This window comes from Oxyura jamaicensis, chromosome 14 (genome assembly GCF_011077185.1).
Source record: "Oxyura jamaicensis isolate SHBP4307 breed ruddy duck chromosome 14, BPBGC_Ojam_1.0, whole genome shotgun sequence".
NCBI classification, from domain to species: domain Eukaryota; kingdom Metazoa; phylum Chordata; class Aves; order Anseriformes; family Anatidae; genus Oxyura; species Oxyura jamaicensis.
The window spans coordinates 4,061,594-4,084,183 of NC_048906.1; the positions used below are offsets into that span (position 1 = coordinate 4,061,594).

Consider the following 22,590-nt stretch of genomic DNA (forward strand, 5'->3'; position numbering starts at 1 on the left):
TTTCTATTGATTTTTTTTTTTTTTTTAAATATAAATACATGTTTTGCAGAAATGAAACAGTTGCAGAACATAACCGAAGGTCATTCTTCATCAACAAAATAATAATTATGTAAGAGTTTAACAGCTGAACCTAATTCAGTTTATGTTAGCAAGAGATTACTGTTATGGAGTAATCTTTGCTAAAATTAAGGGTGCTGTTTTTCTTTTTTAAAGGCAGGCTTAAAACAAAACCAACACCAAACATTAAGAGTAACCATTATAGCACGTTTGGGTCTTAGACAAAGTTTGTGCTAGCCAAACTAAAACAGAAAAATAGGAACTCTTCAGAAAACGTGAACCTAACTCTAAGGGTATTAATGGTATAAAATATAACCCCAGGTTATATGTCTGATTGGGGGTAGGAAGGGAGAAGCCAAGGGAATGTGCTTTGAAACAGATTTATGCATTTTGTGCCCAGGGTGGAAGGAAATTCGGTGGCCCCTGACCAGCACCTGATGGGTCTCATCCCCTCCAGCCTCCTTCCACCTGCCCCCAGGCATCATCCTCCCCAGAGCTACACCTGGAAAATCCTGGCCCAACATCCCCAAATTTGCAGAGGAGCAATCCGGGATACCCAGACAGGATAATTTCAGCACGGGTTTCCTGCTCAGACAACACTGATACAACGCATCATCCTGCAAAACACCGCTCCCAGCAGCTCTTCAGCCCTCACCGCTAAATCCCCGTTATCGCCACTTGGCGTTTTCTTTTTCTCCCCCTAGTCTGCCTGTAATAAATCGATGTGATGTTATCTCAGGCCTCCTCCTTGCTTCTCCTGGAGCGCCTCGCTAAAATTCGGCATTAATACACCGTGCCCCTGGAATAAAGCCTCATAAAATATTGTTAGGATTGCTAGGCAACCGGGAGGCACGGTGGGAGCTGAAAGCAGCCGAAGTGGGTGTAGCGAGGCTGCGCCGGCGTGCCAGATGAAAAAGGGAGGCTGTTCTTTGTCTCTTCATGCCAGCAACGCTTCGCCTTTGGTTTTCTTTTGCAGGGAGGCTGAGGTACCCCACTGCCAGTGCACAGAGGTGCACATCTGCTCTAACCTCAGGTTAATCAGCTGGATGAGAGATGCACCTATCTGGAGCTTTTCGATAGCAATAAAAGTAAAATGAAGTTTTTATGATCATGAAATTACCCATATTCCAGCTGTTTGCATCCTCCAAACGCTCCTCTTGCAAGAAGAGAGGGCACGCTCAATAATGACTTGTTTTATGTGCCCCCCACCTCTTCTGCACGCTGCAGCAGTGCTTAGTGCTGATGGGCTCTGGAAGGAAGGGGAACAAATAAAAAGCAAGCGATTTATTGGCAGGGGCCAACACTAGTAATTGGCTATTCACAGATACATACGCAAGAATAAAAAGAAAATTGAATTGGGCTTGCAAGAACAAGAGGAGGAATTACAGGAGGTGTAAACAGGTGAAGTTTATGGCTAGTTTCATTAGCTAAAATGATAAAAACCTGTCTCTGCTTTACCCCTCCTGTCTCCTGCCCTGTGCTTTGCTCACCAACAGCCCAGGCTCAGTGTGATCTTGTTTTCTGCTAAACCAGCTAGAGCTGACCATCACATCGGTCTGCATGGAGCCTGTCTGGACTGTTAGCATCATGGGCTGCTCTCACCAAGTCATATCTGGATGCTATGAACAGCTTTCCCTCGATCTCCAAGCTCTTGAGGTGTCTGAAATCCATCATTCAAGCACCTGCAGAGCCTCCCCTGCTTTACTCCCATCCCAACAGCAGGGTTCATCTGCTCTGTATTCAGGCTGGGTGTACTTACTCATGCAGGACGTTTCATCAGCACGGATGGGGGTTGCTGAAAATCAACGATGAGAGCAGGACCTGATAGTTTTGGTCCATCTCTTGTCAATGAAGATGCTTTCTGAGAGTCCAAGGCTCCTCGATATTCCTATACGATACCCAAAGGGACTGCAGTCAGCTACAAACACATCTCTCTGGACCAGTAATGAGTGCTAGAGTGAGGCTGTTGTTGGGATCAGGCATTGCACAAGACCATTTTATTGGACGCTGTTTAGGGCTCCACAGCTACTGCCACCCTTGTCTCTGTCCCCAGCAGCATGGGTCAGTTTCGGAGGCGGATGAAATGAGGCCAGACCTGTCTTTCTCTCATCCATCTCAGAAAGCTCCCTCTTTGGTTGGCATCAGGGAGGAGCTGTACCTCATCGTAGCCATGGCAGTTATTTTAATAAAAAATGTGGCAGCTGGAAGTGTAAGAGGGATGGGAACCAGGGACCTTAAGAAAGGATAATTGCAAACTTGGAAGCAGTGCTAGAGTTAACAAAGGGATGTTTAATCCAATTCTCAGCTTCTATTTTAGGATCCTTTTAACTTTCCAAATCAAAAAAGGACAAGGGGAGGAATAAAAAAATCTCCATTGCGCTGCGATTTCTTAAGCTTGTTCGCAGCCCAAAGGTGAATTTTTGTGCGTGTGAGGAGTTTGAAGAAAATCCATTCAGCTGTTTCAGAGCATGAAAGCAACATCTGGTTTAAAAATCAAAAATAAAAGAAATTCCCTTTGCTCATCAGAGTCAAAATGGGTTTTGGTTTAATGGCTCTGATTTGGTGTATCTGAAGCTGCCCTCTGGAGAAAGCTGGCCATTTCTGTATCGATCTGGAGGGGATGAAATTGTTTTGCAAACAAAAAGAGAAGACGAGGGGCAGGCAGAGAGGAGGGCAGATGGGACTTACACCCCGAGCGTGCTGCTCGCATCCTGTCCAAAACAGCACAGGCCACGGTGGCAGAGGTGCCCTCCTGCTCCCTACATCCCCACTTTAATTAATTGCACAAAGGATCTGGGGGCATTCTGGTCTGCTTTGTGCCGTTTGCTGTGCTCAGCGCCGCGCTATAGATGGCAGTGCAGGACGGAGCTTGCACACCCACTCGGTGCGATTACAACCCTGCGATGCAACCGCGCCTGCAGCTCGTCCCAGGGCAGGGAACGGGGCTTTTTGCAGATCTATCGGAAATCTGCCGGGTTTTTACCTAGTTATTTAATGACAGCACTTGTCACCCCCAGAATTTACCACGACTCCATTGTCTCATCAGAAGCAAAAGCGAGGAGGAAGCTCTCTGCAAAGCAACTGCTGCTTTCTAAGAGAGCACGCAGGTGCTCAAAATCCGCTAGCAAATTTGGCCACGATGTTGCAACATGGGAATAGTTTGCATTTCAAAGGGACCAAGCAGCTGATTTTTCTCTCTGTTTCTCAGTCCAAGATCACATCTATGAAAATGCCCTGCTTGTACTGGAGTTTGCTGCTGTAGATGAAAGCACGCACCTTGTCAGCATGCTGTTGGTATTTATAAGGACACCAAAATCCCCACAGATATAACCATCTGCAGCAAATCTTGCCCATTTTGTTCTCTCTTTGTACAGCTTCCCGGAATTCTGGGACTAGGAGGAAGAAAAGAAGCAAAATTCAGCTCAGCTCTGCAATAGAAAATGCAATGCTGGCAGGAATAGTGATGCTGCCAAAGAGATCATGACAGGAGTGCAGAATATCATAAACAATTACAGCAAGATGCTTTTGAAATTTCCCTCCAGGTACCCAGCTGCATCTGTTGATGCTTAAACACCTTTAGAAATCTGGCCACTGGCCCACTGCTCAAGATGTTAAAGAAGAAGGCAGAGAACAGCAACAGGCTCAAGAAAAGCAAATCTCTTTTGCCACCAGCAAGACAAAGGAAAAACCCCAACTTCTTACATGAGTAGGGTGGAGAAAATTGCAAAATAAAATAAAATAAAATGCCGTGACAGCTTGTTCCTGTGTTCATGGCAACTGAGAATTGTCCTTGTCTTTGTTCAGAAGATGGAGCCGGACTGGCACTTAGTACCAGCAGGCTTTTTTTATTTTACCTTCGTGCCCAAGGAAGAGCTGCCTTCTGCCTGCCCTGGCCCAGGCTGGTGGGACGCTCCAGCACAGCCTACTCTGACAAGGAGAGCCGCAGCACTTCTCTTGTACAGGATTTTAATGTCATCTTACACATCAAGAGGATTCAAATGACAAGAATGAATGGCAGTAGCCAACCTCATGGCTTGATATTCTGATGAAATGATGCCCTGGCACATCCATCATGCTGTTTTGCTGTCAAGAGAGCTCCCATCTCTGCAAGATGAGTGTGTTTTTCTTTTACAGTGTTGTTTCTTTTTTAAAAAAAAAAAAAGGAGCAGAAAAAAAGAGGCAAGCGTCTGTCCTCAAGCCTATTACATAAATGTAACTCTGATACCAGGAACAGCCAGATACGCAGGATTCAGCTCTGAACAGAGGACACGACTGCACCCAGCTCCATCTGAAGGTGCACATGGGTGCAGCCCACTTTGCTTGTAAGCATGGGGCTGAGCCTCTGCAAAACGCAGCAACTTAGGCGAGCTGAAAGACTGGAGGAAGATTCATTTCTTGCCAGAAGCATACGTAGGCTCCTTGTGCCAGACCCTGCCTGTTTCCCCAGTCAGCAGCTCAGCAAAGCAGAGGCGGACATGAACAGGAGCAAAGCTCGAGGTGTGAGCGTGCAGCAAAGCAGCACATCGAAGACATTTGCAGGGGCTGCAGGGCTGCACAAGCTGTGCTAGTTGCCCAGGCAACACACACCCTTGCAAGGTGCCCCTTTGTCTTTCCTGATTTTTAAGTAAGGTGCCTCGGTCTAAAATGCAGATTTTCCAAGCTGTAAATAAGACTTTTCTCCTAATGCTCTTCCCCTCATCTTTTCAGTGCTTGCTACCAGCAGCACTGCTGGTGGCTAAATAGGACGTGAAATTAAGAGCAGCTCCAAGAGTGTGGCTTGCTCAGGGTGGGAGTGGAGGTCTCCAGCAATCTCCCACTGATCTCCCATAACCAGGGCTCATCCCTTCTCCACCGCCTTAAAATCTCAGGGTTAATGCCTCGCAGGAAGGGGGGCACAGTCAGCACTTTACCAGTGTGTCCCAGTTTTCCAGGATGCAGCCCTGTGGCTCACACTCATTACCAGACACTGATCCCATTGTTATGGAGCAAAATCACCAAGTGCTGAACGGAGCGCGACAAAAACCAGCAGAGGGGTAAAACTTGAAATGAGCTGGAAATAATGTCTGCTGTGTCCACGAGGCCCAGATTTGCCAACTCAAAATTTGTGAGGTCGGTATGCTGGCGTGAGGAAAGGAAGGCGCTGTGCGTGGGAACGAGGTCTGTCTGAAATTATCCTTCCTAATGAAGGGTCAGTCAGGAGACAACCAGGACCAGTGTGTCTGTGCACCCCCAACTAGAACAGGGGACTGAAATGCAGGGAGAGGAGGTGGCCAGGAGCCTCTGCTCCCAGCGAGGAGGTGGCAGGGGAGGGAGCAAGGGCGTGGAGCAGCAGGTTTGCATGTGTAGAGAAGGGGAAAGAGGAACATGGGATGAAATCATGCACTGCATGCCCTGTGTAAGGCCCTGAGATATCCCCTGCACCCCAGCCAGGTGCCTGCCAGTGTCCTCATGAGGCCAGCAGCCCTCGCTGGCAAGGAGTTCTCACTCCTACGTAGCGCTCGGTCGCCCTATTTTGCTGCCTTCCCTTTGATGCAAGGAGCCTGTGGGGAATAAAGCGCAGTGGGAGACTGCTTACGTGGTTTCTAACCCATTAGTTTCTTTTATTGGCTGTTGCCTCAATAAAATAAAAAAAAAAAAAATAAAAAAAAAAAAAGAAAAAGAAGAAAAGACGAAGAAGAAGAAAATCAAGGAAAAGTAGTTCAACGTGTGAAGAATTCACAGGACAGAAAAATGCATAAAAAGTTATTGGCTCTGTCCCCCTTGGCTCCAACCTCAATCGTCTCACCATGCTGTGCATTTATCCTTCTATTATTACACGTAATGACAGGGAAATTTTAGAGTCCTGTGCAAAAAGCCAGCCTGCCCCCACCCCCTGCCAAGCAAGGCCCATGCTGGCTCGAGCTCACATCACTTGGCATCTGATTTCAGCCTAGCGGGGTGTTTCAATACCAATAAACATCTTGTTTTCACCCGAAGAGCTGTTGCAGCTACATCCTTTCCCCTCTTTTGTGAGCATCCAAGGTTCTGCGTAAAACTTTTCATCGATCACATAAACAGCAGCTCGGCTTCCCTACAGGCCCTGGCTGCACAAAGCGTTTTGACATCGGAAGGGCATGAGGTTCAATAGGAAACTCATCCCCTCGGCTCCCCAGGGCTCTGCCCTAGGATGGGGTGTGATGGGGAGGAGAGCAGGGAGATGAATTTTGCCTTGTCCCAGGTGGCTTTGAAGCTGTGTGTACGGAGGCATGCAGCTGGCCTGCCACCACACCAGGAGCCGAGAGGCGATCATTAAGGATTTAATTGGTCTGAAAGCTTCCTGAAGTGCTGAAGAGAGACCTGCAGCACGCAGCGTGGAGTTGAAAGCCTCGTGAGCTGAGAAGGGTGAGAGAAGCGGCCCGAAACCCAGGTGAGTTCCTTCCCATCCCTGTCCCCGCTGTCAGACCTGCGGCACTGTCACCTCTCGTGCAAACACAAGACCTCTGCAACAGCAGCCACGCACTGCTCGGGGGGAATAAGATTAATGGGAGCTACCGGGAGCCTCATCAGTCCTCGTTCAGGAGTCAGAAATCCCAATCGAAACCTGCTGTGACTCGTGGCTGTGTGCTGGCACCAATTCAACCTCGTTTGGATAACAAAGGGCAGATCCTGTTCCGAGCCATGTTGTAAAACCGCCGGGACAGGGTGTTTATCACAGGGGGCGAAAAGGGCACGGTCAAAATTTGCTGAGTCTGCTGCTTGCAGGTGGCAGTGCGTGACAGTGCCCCGCTGGCCCGGTGGCATCCCCCGTGCACTGGTGCCACCTTCCTCCACCCAAAGGTCCAGCCAGGGGTGGCAGCAATGGAGCCAAACTGCGATGAGTTCCCCATGGGATGGATGGGAGAGAGCATCCTCTGGAGGTGTCCGTTCTGCCCTGTCGCTGACCCTGAGTCATTCAAGCAGCAACTGCTTGATATCCACATGTCCTGGGAGAAGAGATGTCTAGAGCTAACTTTATTTCATCTCTGGGGACCAAAGGAGGGGCTTGCCTCTTTCTTGGGGTCCTGCCAAGTGTGGACCTATTATTAAACAGCTCTTGTCCATGGAGATAAAGGTACAGGAGCACCCAGCTGGAGTTTGGTTGCCAAGCCAAAATCCAACACCTGTTTCACTCAAGAATGCTCAGACAACTGCTTTTTTATGCCTCAGCTAGAGGAGTTGACAGTGCTGGGTTACAGGGTTGTTGTTTTGTTTTTATCATTTTCCTTCAGTAATTTTTGAGATTTTTCCGTAGCTTTTCTTAGAGGTAAATCCACTCATAAATGTAAAGGTGAAGCCTGTTTCCATACCAATGTCTTTCTCCCTCTGCTTCTAATACAGCTTTATTTGTAGGCTGGTGATAATAAGAACTCTGCTACTATTGATTTTTTTAAAAAAGCGTATATAACTCTGAAGCACTGTAGATATTGCATGGACTTTGGAACAAGATAAGAAAAAAAGGTAATCACATATGCAACCTTTCCAGCTTTCTAATTAATCTGGACAGCAAGCTCGAGCTGTGGTTTCAGGTCCTAGAACAAACTGACTACTTCCTCTGCATGCTCTCATTTTCTACAGAAATTTATAATTACTCAGCATAAATCTTTCAGACCCCACATGGATCCCACTTCTGACACAATATTTTTTTTTTAACAGATAGGAGAACTGACATGGTCCTGTCCCTTTGAGACTGACTGCTGTGCAACTAAAAAACAGAAATATTTGCTTGAGTTCTTCTAAAATAATAATTTCCCTTTCTCAGTACGACCTGAAGATGGAGTGAAACAGTTAAAACAAGCCGCTAGAACATACTGCAGGGGAAGAAGGATAGAAATCAGAAAATGATAGGTCCAGCTTCCCAGTGACCTGATTTAGGAACAAATCTTTCCTTTTGGAAGAGCTTGTCCCCATGTGCTCGTCCTGTCCCCCTGCTCTGCTGCACTCCTCACCCAGGCTCTGCGGAGATCAATGGGATTCAATGAGCACAAATGAGATGGGAGCCAGGCTCCCTCGCTGCTGGGGGAAGTCAGCGTGGAAGCTGGCCTCGATACATCTATCTAAAGCTCTGTATTGAATCTCGTCTGACAGCTCCAATAATGATAATAGATATGGCCAAAGCTGCTCCGTGTTTTCTTTGGAGGAGGCCAGGTTCCTCCTCCTCCCTCGCAGACAGGCTCGCTGCTCTGCCAGCGTGTCTCCGATGTATTTTGATTGTTTGATAAGCCAACTGTGCTCCTCACACTGCCAGAGCCCAAAGGGACAAAGAAGTACGACTTGCTACCTGGCACAGTTAGCCTTAGCCCTTACTGGGCTAACTAGCCCTTCTGCATGATCACACACCCGGGAATCCCTCTGGCTTAGAGGTTTGCTAGCACCCAGGGGCATCCCAGGCTTCACCTTTAATTTAACCTGAAACCTTCCTTGTTTGGCACAACAAAACAACTGATACCACTGGGATGCCACAAGTGCATCCTGCAAACTTCTTCTCCAGGAAGAGGCTGCCGCTGCAGAGCAGCCGGCTCCCAGAGCCAGGGACAGAAACACACGGTGTGGTGTGGGCACAAGGATGGGGCGGTACGAGGATGTACGAGGATGCGGTGCCACGTCTGACCACCCAAAGCCCAGCTAAGCTACCCAGCAGCTCAGCCACAGAAAGTCAAGCCCCATCAAATCCCAACATGAAAGGCCTCAAGAGAAGCAATAAATCATGCAGGAAAGTTAAAGCAGCCAGACTTCATTATCTCATTATCCATGCACACGTGTCAAAAATCCCTTCCAACACTTGGTCCCTGCGGCAGAGCTGCGCTGAGCCACCGGTGAAGGAGCCCTGTGGCTCAGGGGTGCTCAGCTTCCAACGCATCTCACAGCCCAAAATGAGCCAGGCTCTGCGAGGCCTTGCCACTAAACAAGGCGGGTCAGGCAGCGCAGAGCAGCTCAGGGACACTGATAAAATCGGGGAGATGAACCTGAAAGCAGAGGCCATCCCGTGCTTTTGGGCAGCTAAGCAAGCAGGGAATAAATTGGGCTGCTCGCACCACGAGGCACAGAGGGCAGGTGGGTCGGCACCTCTGTGAGCTCTTGGCACGCTCTGTCTTCCCTGTGTTTGTGCTGGTGATGGGGTGCTCTCCAGAGCATCATCAGATTTTATGGCTGGTACGCATTATTAGTGCTTCACAAGTAAATAATGTCATATTTCATTGTTTATTGCTGAAAATGCACGGTAAAAGGCTAAAGCCTGAAAAGTGCAGAAAATAATTTATGTGGGAGGAATGAATTTCCCCTCACGTCAAACCGCTGCTGGAATTTATCACAGTGCCCTTCAGTTTGGGTCTCTGTCCAACGTTTTTAAAGGTCTGTCTTTGTCATGCATTTAGGCTCAGGGAAGCTGAAGGTTACTGGGAAGAGAGGGAATTGCTGCTGGAGTAAGAGAGGGAGGAGCGTGTTCAGGGCTCCAAGAAGCCCTTCCTGCAGCATTCAGAGGAAAACTGCCTGCACAGCAGCACCAGGAGCATCCTGGTGACAGGATACAACGGCAGGAGGTTCAGTAGCAGCTCTGAGAGAAGCTGAGCTTTGCTGTATTTCTGCAGTTCTTCTTGAAATACAGAAATCAGTGCAGGGGTGAACGAGGTCCCCTGGCCAACCTTGTGTCCCATGCTCAAATCTGCCCTAAGAGCCAAGCTCAGCATCTCATTCTTATTCCTTGCTTAGGTACTCGGCCCTGGTAAGTGGACTGCACATGCAAAGGTTTCTTGGTTGCAGTAGCATTGCAGGATGAGGCCAGGAAACTTCAGAAACAGGTTTTGAAACTGCTGTCCCTACCGCTGCTTTTTCCTTGAGAAGCTGACACGCCGCTGGGCACGCGGGCAGGAGTGTCAACCTAAGGGAATAATTGTGCTTTAAAGCCGCTATTTTTGTCCGTGCCATTTATATAAATATACATTTATTCGTGTCTTGTCAGATTTGCACCTGAACTCCCCCCCCCGGCACTGCCAGCAGCTCCTTTCCAAGATACACTTCTCTCTAAATTAAAAGAATAGATGACAAAGCCAGGGGCAGCACAATGTCCTTATTACAGAGGTAAGCTCTCCACTCCTCAAAGTGCCCAGAAGATTTGGGGCTGAACACTCCATCCTTGGTAGAACCCAGCATTTCTCATCTCTGCATATGGCTGAGGTGCCTCCTGCCAAAAAGTTGGGGCTGGTGTTGGTAAGTCAAAACCTAGAGAGACACCTAATAGCACAAAAGCACGGGAGGCTCAAATAAAAGCCCCCTGATTTGGAGGAACCTCACGTCCAGTTTTCTGGCACTGGTGGAAAGGTTTCAGCTGGGACCCGTCCTCTTCCACGCCTGCTACTCCATGTTTCCAGGCCCAGTGTTTTGAAATGCTGTCACGCAGAGTTGTAACTGGTTAAATATTCAACAAAATAAACTGCAGGAGCAAATCAGGCAGCAAGAAATGTTTTTACACACAGACTTACGATCAGAACCTGTGACATTCCAGGGGACTTGTTCATACAAGCGCCCGAGCTTAGATAAGCCAGTTCCAGGGACAATCTGACCCGGATCCACGCTGCTGGGTACTTAAATCTCAGCCTAGCTATCTTAACCCAAGTCCTAAAAACTTATTACAGAGTAATCCAAGCCCCACCCCATGTAGCTGTGATGACCCGAATGCCCGCATTTGCCTTACATAAGATAATTCTAAGGATTGCTTCTTAAAAAAAACCCATTTGCATTTAACAAAAAGAAAAGATGTGACTTAGAGCTGAAATTTTAGAAATTGAAGAAATGCTATCTAGACAACAGAAGAGAAAGATAATATATCAGGATGCACTGGCACGTGATGTGACAATAACCTTGAGATGATCCTTTTCTTACATTACAGGTAGCTGGAATATCAGATGGATGACCAGAAGGAGTGGGGATGACAAAGAAGCACTTGTAGAAACACTTATATTTAGAAGAAATGCATTAAAAAAATAGTAATCTTTGTTATCGTGTACAGCCCTTTCCATAACCTGCAAGCACGGCAGCCCTGACATCCACTGCTTTTGCACATCTTTACCACGAGAGGCTGCCTCACCTATCTTGGTCCATCAAGGAGCAAAGAAGCAAACCTGGCTAGTCAGATGGTGGAGAGGCAAGTGACCTGTGGTCTAGAAGCACGAGAAGGAATGATTCCTGTTTCTATTATGGCAAAGACTTCAGTCTCATGACCCTTGCTAAACAGGATAACCACAGAGAGGTGGAGCTGAGCCTGCTGAGTTACGGCCAGCGCAGGTCACCCCGTGGGAGGCTGCAGCGGTGGCAGGGGACGTGCAGGAAGCCGTTACGTTATCCCAGCTCTAGGCATAATCTTGTGCAGTGCTTTACGTAACGCAGTCCTAAGACTCTGAATGAACAATTTATTTTGTCACCCTTTAAAAAATCCATCACTTTGAATGAGTCATGTTCAGTGACTTCACCGGGCTCTGACATACCAACGCTTGTGCAATGACTTGCACGGACACTTCTTGGGATGCCCTTGCCAAAATTATGGCATAAAGCACTGCTCACATGCCACTGCCCCAACAAGATACCCTCGCTATGCCTTCCAGGAAAGAACATGGCCTTACACCTTGTGCTGGAAATACAGCTCTTTTACTTCGTATTTGCCCAGGAACATTGTTGTTGCTTGCTTCTGGGACACAGCTTTGTCTTTCATTACATCACAGATAAATCGTCGCACATGGAGCTCGTAGAATATTTTTTTAAAAACTCATTTTACAAGGTTCAACTGAGAGAACCTGAAACACATATTTTTATTGGATTGGTCAAAAAAAAATGCAGTGCTCAGAGTTAATTAGCTATTCAGATACAATAGAGCTTTTATAGACGTCATTTCTTAGAATGAAAAGGTATATAATGATATATTGTAAAGATTATGGAGGAAGATTGCTATGTATCAGGGATATTACTTTAACTGAAAAACATCAGAAAAATGTCCTAGTTTCTATGTAGTTCCAAAGCTCAGTATATGGAACAAAACATCCAGGGGAATTAATTACTTTTTTGTTGATTTTTTTTGTGAGCTTTTTAAATCCCAAGGAAATCTACGTACAGGAGGGTATCAGTCATCCATACACAGAACTACATAAAGTATCATTAGAGACCCCTCCGAATACATTGATTTTTTATCCAGCAGCAGTGTATCAATATTTTAACCACTGACAACAAGATGTAGCCTTCATTATGAAGTATTTTCCTTTGGGTAACTAAACCACTATGTATCAGGGAAAATAAATAGGTTGCCTCCCCACAGCTTCTGCCTATACAGAAAGTGAACTCCTCACACTGCTCTGGCAGAGGAGTGTTGATAAGAAATTTAATGTATTGCTCCCTCCTCCCACCAGCAGCTGTCTTATCTACTCCCACTTTACATTATCTGAGTTTTTTTTTTTTTTTTTTTTTTCCCCACCCCAAAACCACGATGGGAGGACTCCTGAGCTTTCCAGGCCTGGACTGTGCTCATTTCCAGGCCAGTATTTATTCATGGCCGGACTATATCCATTTGTCTTTATGCCAACATCATAACATGATGAAATCACTCTTCTACCTGGCATTTATCTCCCACCAACCACCTTCCAGCTCAGCTATTATTTAGCCAGACTAAACAAACACAGCTTTATGGGGCACATCTCCAAGGGGGCAAGGAATGCCACTGATGTGCTGAACCCCACTAACTGGACCCCAGTGAGCCAGTACGTTCAAGCACTGGGCTGCTCCGAGTTGGGCACAGAAACGACTTCCTAATCCTGAAGATCTTACAGGCAGAACATACCATGTTGTACCTCCAACTACAAAGCTGTTGTTTTTTTTCTCCCCCTCCTATCAGGGTGGCTTGTTCCTAGCATCTTTATTAATGCAGCTGTTGATCCAGCTGGGTGTAGAGTCCATATGTACAGGCTCTTGGCACACAACTAGCTGATAATATTAGCACTTCTGACTCCTAGAAGAGTCCAGACATAGTCCATGTTAAAGGCCCAGACCTTCCACTGGATCTTTTCCTTAATTTATCTTCTTAGCTTATGCTTCCACTCATGGTAAGCTAACTGAATGCATTTTGCTCAGCCTGAAGAAAATTTTGCTCCTAACTGTTCTCCTATCATCTTAACCTAACATCTTAAGTTACTTGCCAACTCCAAAGCTGAACCAGTTCCACTGCTTGCCAGTTTTGGTGTTTCTTCAGTGCAGAGATCTGCCATCTCCCATACAGAGACTATCTGAGCTCTGCCACAAGACTAGCAGTTTTCTGATCTATATCTAGAGAGTCTGAAGTACTCCATAATGAGATAACTCCCCAGCAATATTTATATCCCAAGTAGCAATGCAGAGTCCCTACTGCAACTGGTTCAGCCCTGGAAATCTAAAACAAATTCCCTAAGGTATCTCGGGAGATACTTTCATGATCTGTCATGATTGCGCTCAAAAGTGAATTAGACCTAAAGATTCAGGCTTATCCAGCCTGGCCCTCCTTATTCCCATGCAGTCCTTTTCATCATCAACACAAAATGCTACCCACTGTGGTTTTTCTTTTCTTTTTCTTTTCTGGCCACAGTTCTTTCCTTTCTGAGCAGTTCTTTCTTCTCCACACCTGTGCCCCAGTCATAATTGCTATTCCACAGTGTTTTTCTTACCCTACATCATTTGGTTTCATGGCCTGTGAAAGAAATACATGTCCTTCCATTTTACAGCCCAGCCCCCTGTCATTATTATACAAGAAATCCCTACTGCTCATCACACCTTGTTCACAACCTGGATTAGGAGTACTCCTTTCATTACGCTGCAAATAACAATGTGGTGTTATTTTGCTTTCCTGGAAGCCATTAATCCATTAATCTGAGCTACTTAGCGGCATTAGAAATGGAAAAGCAGCTCAGTTCTCTTTTGAATTTGCTGCAAAGTTTGCCTTTTTAAACCTCTTGCTCCCAAGGTGCAGGAGCCTACATGGCAAGGGCGAGCACTGCACAGGCACCGTGCACTGCACACTGTGCCACTGTGTCACCCAGGAAGGAGGCTGGCTGTGTCACCAGGAGGCTGTTCCCACATTTGGGGGAGTGCCTTTTCCCAGCCCCCAGCAGCGTGTTGCTGCCGGCAGGTGCCCAGGGTTCACCCAAGGCCATGACGGGATGCAGCACATTTCAAAACATCTGGGATGCCCAAAAGCTCGTGGTGGTAAGGAAGAAGACACATCTAAAGGAGTTGGAAAGGGTGAAGGGACAGTTTGTGGGAAGAAGGGAACATCTCTGAAGGAGTAAACTTATTTTGTTCTTGTGTTCCCATAAAATTATTTACATGGAGAAACTGCAGCGATGGCAAAACCCTATGTGTGTTACTGGCTCGACCCACCATCAGACATGCAGCCGATGCTCAGGGCACGATGTGCCTTTTGGAGCTTCACCTTTTGGAGAGGTGGGGTTCAACCTCAACTGCAGATGACGCCAAGTAGCTGATGTTTCTCCTCCCTGCCAGAGATGGAGGACAGGAGAAGACTTCCCAGGGCTGCCCTCTGAAGGTGCCCATCCACCTCCAAACCATGACCTCCTTCCTCCAAACATTGCCCACGAGGCTGGCTGGCTTGCTGTGTCCCAGCAGCTTCGGGGGCACTGCAGGCTGGAGGCAGAGGGTCACAGGTTCAGTGCAGGGCAAGTTCGGATATAAGCCAAGCTCTGAGATGGACTTAACACATGACGAGAAAAATCAGTCATTCATTGCTGGGTCATTGACTTTCCTCTGCCATGGACTAGCAACAGGATTTTTTTTTTTTTTTTTTTTTTTTTTTAAATAAATTTCTTTGCTTTTTCTCTCTCTCTTTTTTTTTTTTTTTTTTTTTTTTTTTCTTAAGGAAACAGGTACAGTCCTCTTGGCAGTGGTCATAAGACCCCAATGCAAAATCAGAGGGATTGTTTAGAGACTACTGTTATCCCTAAATATAACCTACACGGGGCAAGGACTGAGGCTTATTTTTAGTGAGAACAGAGAGCCCTACATCAACCTTATTTTTTGGCTAAACCATACTAACTGGTTTCCTAACGCAGAGAATTAGTAATATTTGGTGCCTTCAAGGAAATGTCACAATGAAAACAATCACTGCTGTGACAAACACCTGAATGGGAAAGCACCCATTTAATCACACATACTTTGAACATCTCTGAGTCAAGAGAGGTAGGACCCAACACAGGCTTATGCAACTGTGTCATGAACTTGTCTGTTCATGCCAAACTGACGTAGAGTGTTTATTACAAAACAACCCTTCTCTGAAGGTCAGAGTAAGGGCCAGGCAAAGGTGAAGGGAGATACAAACAGTCTTGAGATAAGTCATATGGTAACTCCCAGAAAGTCTCAAGCCACCACTTGGACTGAGATGCACTCATTTGTCAGCCCAACATCAGTCGGAGCATCCGGTGCTCCTTTTATGTACAACACCAACCCGTGCACCCAATCAACTTCCTTTAGAAGATGACAGCTTTGTCTACAGGAAGGGAATTGCTCGTTTTAAAGTCCTGAATGAAGACCTACAGACATTGTAATACACATCTTCGCAAAGCATGTAACTTCATGCCACGGTGCTATGATCACCTACAAACACCATCCAAATGGCAAAACTTTCTCCACCATCATAACCTTCTTGTACCACATCTGTACCTCTAGGTTACTGGTATTTTTCTGTGCCACTCTTATGAGGCAACCATTAGAAAATTAGTGTTTTCCTGTTGCTTGTGCTTTTCTTCCAATCACTGCAGAAAGATTTTTCGTGAGCCCGGAGCTGCTATTTGGAACCGATGGTGCTTTAGTCAAGATCTGCTCATGGTTGTGGAACAACAATATTTCTCTTACAAAATGCCCAGCGAGCAAAGTTGACTTGTAAAGTCTTCATGGCCTATTGGGGCAAATAGGGCAATTCCTGCATTTGTTAGAAGCTGTTCCTGACCCACCCCAGAAGGAAGCAGGAAGCACTTCCTCTTCACAACACATACAGAAATAAAGATATTTTAAACAAAATCTTAAGTTCTGCCAAAGTTAATTCAGCTTCCAGAAAAGATCCTGTCATACAATATTCCAATAACCTTTTCACTTTTCTTTCCCTTAGCCTTTTGTAAACCAACTCTGACACCTGCTTTATGATTTACTTTTTCACTGTAACTTGGTTTTATTTATTTTGGTATAGGAGCCCCGGAGCATTACTCAAGAAGTTTTTACTTACTATTGCAACAGAGAAGCTAGCTGAAATTCTGAAAATATATATTTTAAATAATTTGAACCTTAGTTATTTCATCCAGACGTTTATCTATCACATGAACTATGTTTTTCAGATTAGCATACTGTGCTACCTTTGCCTTTCACTCCTCCTCTTTCATGAGTGGAGGCCAACCCCTAAACCTTGATTGGACACCAAAGACTACACATTGTGAAACTCTCCTTTTTCTGGCAGACCCGGGACAGAGGGTCACACGCATCAAGACAGAACTCAAAGTCAACTAGAGAAGAGACAAGATGAACCTTCTTCCTTCCCTCTCTTCTGAAACCTGGGCCCTTTTGCTTATTTTTGTAGCCCTCGTGATAGCGTGAGTAAATTATTCTTTATTGGCTCTTTGCTCTTCCTGTTCTTGCTGTTGTTCATTCTCATGCAACCAGCCTACTGAAGAGCAAACAGGTAGGTGTGAAAGGCTCTGGGAAGTAGCAGAGGAGTCTAAAGGTTGTATGGACAAGTGATCTTACTAAGGTCTGGAATAATCCCATGGACTGTTCCAGTGAATTTACTGAGTGCCAAGGCAATAGTAAAATTACAATGGTGTCAAGTGTTCGTTACCACAGGTTGTACTTGTTAGCATAAGTTACTGTCCACAAAAAGAGCCTGAGGAAGGCTGTGCCTCTCTGACTGAGCAGCTGTAGGATCAGCTCTTACTTCTGACCCCTTAAGTAGTGCCCTGGTGAGATTCTCCATGTACAGGCACCAGCAACAGGCATGGCATATTACAGAAATTCATCATGCTGTGTACCTATAGGAACATCACCCACATGTACTGCCCCCAGCCCACCCTTGCAGGGGGAGGAAAGGAAGCCCAGAGCAAGGTCAGCTCTAGCCCGTGGCTTTCCAGATTAACTCCATGATGCAGAAGTTGTACCCCGCTGCTGCAGAGGCAGCAATGCCAATGAGAAATGCTTTTGTCCGCTTAGCTGATGCTATTCATCACTTCAGCATCGTAGAGCCAGCCAAAAAGCCCTTCTGCTGGGATATGCAGCACCTCCACTGGAATTCCCTGCCTACAAGGCTGGACTGACAAACTTTGTGGTGTTGACAAGCCCTTAGGCAGAGACAGCATGTTGGTAGCCATAAACCTTAATGATTAATGTGGTGCACATGGGCACAATACATTTATCTACCCTGGGCAATGCTCCAACCACAGTGGTTCAGTAAGCTCTGAAACTTTTGGCCATGTTTTTTGAACCCTTTCCTATGATTTGGATCACTCAAAAATTCATTTGGGGCAGGCTCTTCCAAAAAGAAAAACCTCATTTTTGACCCAGACGTTCCTATTTCAATAACTGTGGCGATGTAGGATTGCTGGCTACCGGTCTCTCAATCCCTCTACAGCCACTTGTAATTTCATTGGGGCAAAAAGGACAAAGCCCAGATGCCTGTGCTCTGGTATCTGAGCTAAAATAGATATTTCAGTGCCATCAGCACCAGGAGACTGCTCAGATAGATGCCTTGTGTCTGTCCGGGGCAGTGCTGTCCCAGCTCACACATGAACAACCATCAGGCATTTCTGGTTTGTTTCCATGGTAAGAAGATCTGATGATTATTCTCTGGCTTTACACTGAATGACCCTTCTCAGCCTGCTGAAAACCATGTCATGTTTTAGCCATAAAAGCATTAGATTTCATTCTCCTGGCCATGTTTCAAGCAGATTAAGCCTCGCCTGTGTTTCTGTAGCATTGCTGGGCTTTGCAGCCGGCTGAATCTGGCATTTCCTGGTACTCCTGCTCCTCAGCTGCCCATGAACTTTACAAGTGAGAATCCACAAACGTTTTACACTTTGCACTGAAAGAACATTTGACAGAAATGGTTAAAAATTGACAAGCTGAGCCCTGAGAAACATTTCCACACCCACAAACACCCTGTTCCCTGGTTTCTGCCCACTCTTTTGGGCCACAAGATTAAATCAATTTCTGTGCTTCAGCAGAATCTGAGCTGGGGACCTGGCCCTGCCAGGTTTGGAACAGTAAGCGGTCATAATCTCAAGGGAAACCCCTCTCTTTGCCCAGCTTTAAAGCAAGGTTTGCCCAAGACATGGGCTGAGCGGCCAACAGCTTGTGGCCCAGACAGGATCTCTGATAACAACCCTCTGCCAAACCTTTGCAGTTTTACATCCCTTCTGCAATGAGCCGCTCACTTGGGAAGCTGCAGCTGCTTACCAAAACCAAATATTTTGAAGAGCTCTTTCAACACAGACAAAGATGAGCTTCAAAGGGCTGCAGCTCAGGCCCTTGTAGAGAAACAGAAAGCCCTGAGGTAGAAGTAGTAATTTTACAGCTGCCAAAAAGGGGTGCTTCAGAGGAGAGAAATCTGCAAGGCTGTCAATAAAATCTAAAGAGAACACCATCAAGACAAGACTTCCTAATGCACAATGAGCTAATGCAGGGTAAGGGGAGGGAGAACAGTAAATGAAATTAAAGCACAGCTTGACAAAAGCCCTGTTTGGGACATCACTTCTGGCACGACTTTGATTTCCTTTCACTGAAAACATGTAAGCTTGGTTTTTCTTCTTCCAGCTTTCTTTTCTGCCTCTCTTTCAGTTGGCAATGAGCTCCTCTTTTGCATTTTGCTGAAGGCTTTAAGGTCCTGTTTCCACCAGAGCACCTATGCTTTTACAAGGAAACTGTTTTTACCCCAGAGCCATCTCTCTGAAGATGCATGGCTGCAGTGAGCCTTGCCATGTTTATTTTGTAGGGCAATTTTCTTCTGGGCCACTTTTTCCCACCTCCAGGCTCAACTTCCACTATGCAGAGTCAAGGGGACATTGCTGCAGTCTCAGGGCTTCATGGAGCTTGCAGCCCCACGGTGACGCCGCACTCAGTTGTGTTTTCTGCCCCACAGATACGGAACCTGGCCGTTTGGTTTGTTCAAGAAGCTGGGTATTCCTGGACCAAGACCTCTGCCTTTCTTTGGGACGTGCCTGGAATATCGCAAAGTAAGCGACTGAAGCCCTCCCGGCTCCAGAAATATCTGTGTTTGCTCATACAGCTGTAGCTGAGCAGATACATGGCGATGATAGGTTATCTCCAAATGCCAAGCTCCGCTCTAACGCACAGGTTGTGCAAAGGCCAGCACAGGATAATGGCTCAGGAGCACAGACCACGGGGCCTTTCCTCTCCCGTGTCTCCAAATGAGCACTTGCAGGTGGCTGATTTACAGCTGCCCTTTTACTGGGGGCCTGGCAAGTAGCTCATCCATAGCCTCCTTTGCACAAGTGCAATACGAGCACTGTCCTTCAGTGCTTTCAGGGAGGGGAACAGCAGGGGCAGCTCTGAACTTCAGCTTGAAGATATTCCTCCTAACCACCTCTCCAACATCGTCCCCTCTGCTGTGTCCTGAGTTCATTTTAAAATTGCTTTCCACAGGGTTTCTTGGAGTTTGACAGTGAATGCTTCCAGAAATATGGGAAAGTGTGGGGGTGAGTACTCGTATAAACTAACGATCTCTTCTTAAGCTAAAACCAGAACCCATACAAAGGGGAGAAAAATAATCTGTAGGAAATCTCCCTTCCCCTGAAGCCCTGGTGGTGCAGCTTGCAATAGGGTGCAAGTGGGGGCTTACCTTAAAGCCTGTGAATTGCAGAGCTGTGCCGCTGCCACACTGTACAGAAATTGCTTTAATCTATACTACGAAAGCTGTTTCAAAGCCAATAACAAAAGGTCCTCACCCATTCCTAAAAAAATCAATAGCAAAACCTCTGTTTACGGGGGAACGTGGAGCTGGGAAGTCAAGTTCTGGTTTCAAACAGCAGAGGAGGGTGAGTGAATTCCCAGTGCTGAGCAAAGCCACAGGTCCAGATCCTGCCCTGTTGCAGTGGGAGCTTTGGCAGCTATCATATTGCTCTGCTCTGGACATCTCCTATGGTTTTGTAGCTGCTGTTATTATCTTGGGCTGCAAACATACAAATTCTCTGTAATGCATCTATCGGCCCCTTCAGCAACTTAAAAATTTGAGCCTGGGAAAGATATCTTTGCATGAAAGGGGAAGACATGTAAACCTGCTTAAATCTATATCTGTTCCAGGAAAACATTCAGAACTGGCAGCTTAAATTGACAAAAACAAGGATCAAGTTTTATCTCCGAGGATATTTCAGAGCTGCCAGCCCAAGTCTCCAGACACCCAATTCATGAGGCTGGAAGGGGTCGAACAAGTTTCCTGCTAATACTGTAATGTGTTTAAGTGCCTGGAAAAACACAGAGTCCAGGGAGAAAGTGAAGACACTTGCTTTATTTGGTATCTGTTCCTTTGAGGGTCTGAGCCTGGCTCATTTCCCAGAGAATTTGGAAGGTGCTTAGCCCCCTTTATCATTTACAGAAACAGAGGGGAGATGGCCTGGGAGTCCTCTTCCATGCCTTATTTCTAAATTCTTGTACTTAGTATTAGTAGATCAGCAAGGCTGGTGACAGAGGAGCATTTGACATGTTTTCTTTCCCAGGCATCAGCCTGCAGCTCTACTATCTGGGGTTGTTCATCTGTCTCCCCTTCTCCCCCCACCAGGATTTACGACGGCAGGCAACCTGTGTTAGCTGTCATGGACCCCAAAATCATCAAAACCGTGCTGGTTAAGGAGTGTTACTCCACCTTTACCAACCGCAGGGTAAGAGCAGCAGCACTGTGATGTACAAGAGACTCCATAAAACAAAGTACAGGAGGAAACAAGCGTGCAGCAGGGTTTCCCATAGGGTCTGCGTGACTGCACTATGGGGATTACTGTAAGCGGCCACTGTATGTCACTGTTCCCCTGCCTTACAACAGCCTGGGGACTGCACACCCGGGCTATATGCCTGCACTTCAAATTCTGCTCACCACCCTGTCTATATACACACAAACAGGGTGAATTTGAGCCTGTGTGAGCACGCAGAAACCTGCCGGGGTCCCGCTCGTCCCCGTGCCACCCTGCTGCTCCCAGCTGGGGTGCGCTGGGTGTCACAGCCAGGTGTGGGCACACATGTGCCCAGGCACTGGGTGTGTTTGGTTACTTGTTCTGGATATGAAAATAGACTCTCATGTGGTTTACTGCAGGAAAAAGCATTATGTATTTGCATGTATAATGTGTATACATTCCTATTCTTGCAAGGAAGCTGCAAACTTCTGAGCTTAACACCTTGCCTTTTCCCTCCAGCACGTGGATCTAGCAGGGGTACTGACCAACGCTATCTCATTAGCTGAAGATGAGCAGTGGAAACGGATTCGTACCGTGCTCTCTCCAACCTTCACCAGTGGGAAGCTAAAGGAGGTAAAACAGAGGATCGAGTGCAAGCTAAATCAGAAAGTCAGTAGGCTGTTTTCAGGCTGAGATAGTCACAGGGGTCTGATTTCTGTAGTCAGAGCCTGGCAGCTGAGCTGGCCTGTTTAATTTATGCCTAACGTAAATAGGAAGAAAAAAAACTTAACAGAAGGATCTTATTTGTAAATATTAATGAAAACCCCTGTAGTCTTTGTAAGCCTGTCTTAAAGGAATGAAATGTGCTGTACTTTAGTGACCATCTTTGTTTTGTGTTACAGATGTTTCCTATAATGAAGCACTATGGGGAAATGCTGGTGAAAAATGTTCAAAAAAGAGCGGAAAAGGACAATTCTATACCAGTGAAGGAGTAAGTAGCTGCTAGGAGCAGCAGGCTAAGCAACAAGCCTTGTTAGCAAGTGCTGAGGTTTGTTCATTACTGGCAGCACAGATCACTTGCTAGGCAAACCAGACCTCTGAAACAAAGAACAGGGCTGGCTGTGAGCCGAGCTGGAAATTCATAAGGGGAAATTTAAACTGGGATGTTAGAGAAACTTCCTAGAAGCAGAGACCCACAAAGAAGCCTTCTAAAGGGAATTAGATGGGAGAAAAAATGCGTGAGCCCAGCCTTGTATATCCACAGAGCCATGACAACTAAGTTCCACAGGAAAACCCACTTTTCCCCACATTTGCTCAGGGTCTATGAACTGCATCCTCACCCAGCAGCAAGCTGGGGCTGCCCCTGGGGCCATGGCCCTCCCATGTGGGACCCTCTTCCACCTCCTGCCCGCACTGCTGGGGTGGGAGTGGACAGGGAGGCAGTTACATGGCCCCAGGTCTGTTGTCCTTGTCCATGTCCTTTAAATGGGCTCTAGAACAAAAGCAACATGCTTCACAACCTGTTTCACCCCTGCTACAGCAGCTAAGATGCAGCAGTACACCAGCAGACACCATAGCCCCATAAGGAGAAGCAGCTTGAAGGACAGTTTGTACC

At 46.5% G+C, this 22,590-nt stretch overlaps 1 protein-coding gene and 2 long non-coding RNA genes across 4 annotated transcripts in view; 2 read left to right on the top strand and 1 right to left on the bottom strand.

Annotated features, from left to right (window-relative positions):
* Positions 1-22,590, bottom strand: part of LOC118174632 — a 26,087-nt gene continuing 3,497 nt past the window's right edge. The window contains exons 2-4 of one of the 2 annotated variants that reach the window (XR_004754715.1): positions 3,334-3,449; positions 1,817-1,945; positions 1-1,306 (exon numbers count right to left, since the gene is read on the bottom strand). This is a non-coding gene — a long non-coding RNA (uncharacterized LOC118174632). Of the gene's footprint in view, positions 1,307-1,816; positions 3,450-22,590 lie in introns of both variants that reach the window. The other variant, XR_004754714.1, reaches the window with a different exon arrangement.
* On the top strand, positions 7,472-11,393 carry LOC118174633. The gene is made up of 3 exons (XR_004754716.1): positions 7,472-7,533; positions 10,031-10,149; positions 10,958-11,393. It is a non-coding gene; the product is annotated as an uncharacterized LOC118174633 (long non-coding RNA).
* LOC118174627 (cytochrome P450 3A9-like) overlaps positions 16,526-22,590 on the top strand; it is an 11,828-nt gene continuing 5,763 nt past the window's right edge. Inside the window, exons 1-6 of the mRNA XM_035340095.1 lie at positions 16,526-16,676; positions 19,214-19,307; positions 19,738-19,790; positions 20,870-20,969; positions 21,495-21,608; positions 21,878-21,966. Of these exons, the coding sequence (XP_035195986.1) occupies positions 16,606-16,676; positions 19,214-19,307; positions 19,738-19,790; positions 20,870-20,969; positions 21,495-21,608; positions 21,878-21,966 (521 nt within the window). The 5' untranslated portion in view covers positions 16,526-16,605. The remainder of the gene's footprint in view (positions 16,677-19,213; positions 19,308-19,737; positions 19,791-20,869; positions 20,970-21,494; positions 21,609-21,877; positions 21,967-22,590) is intronic.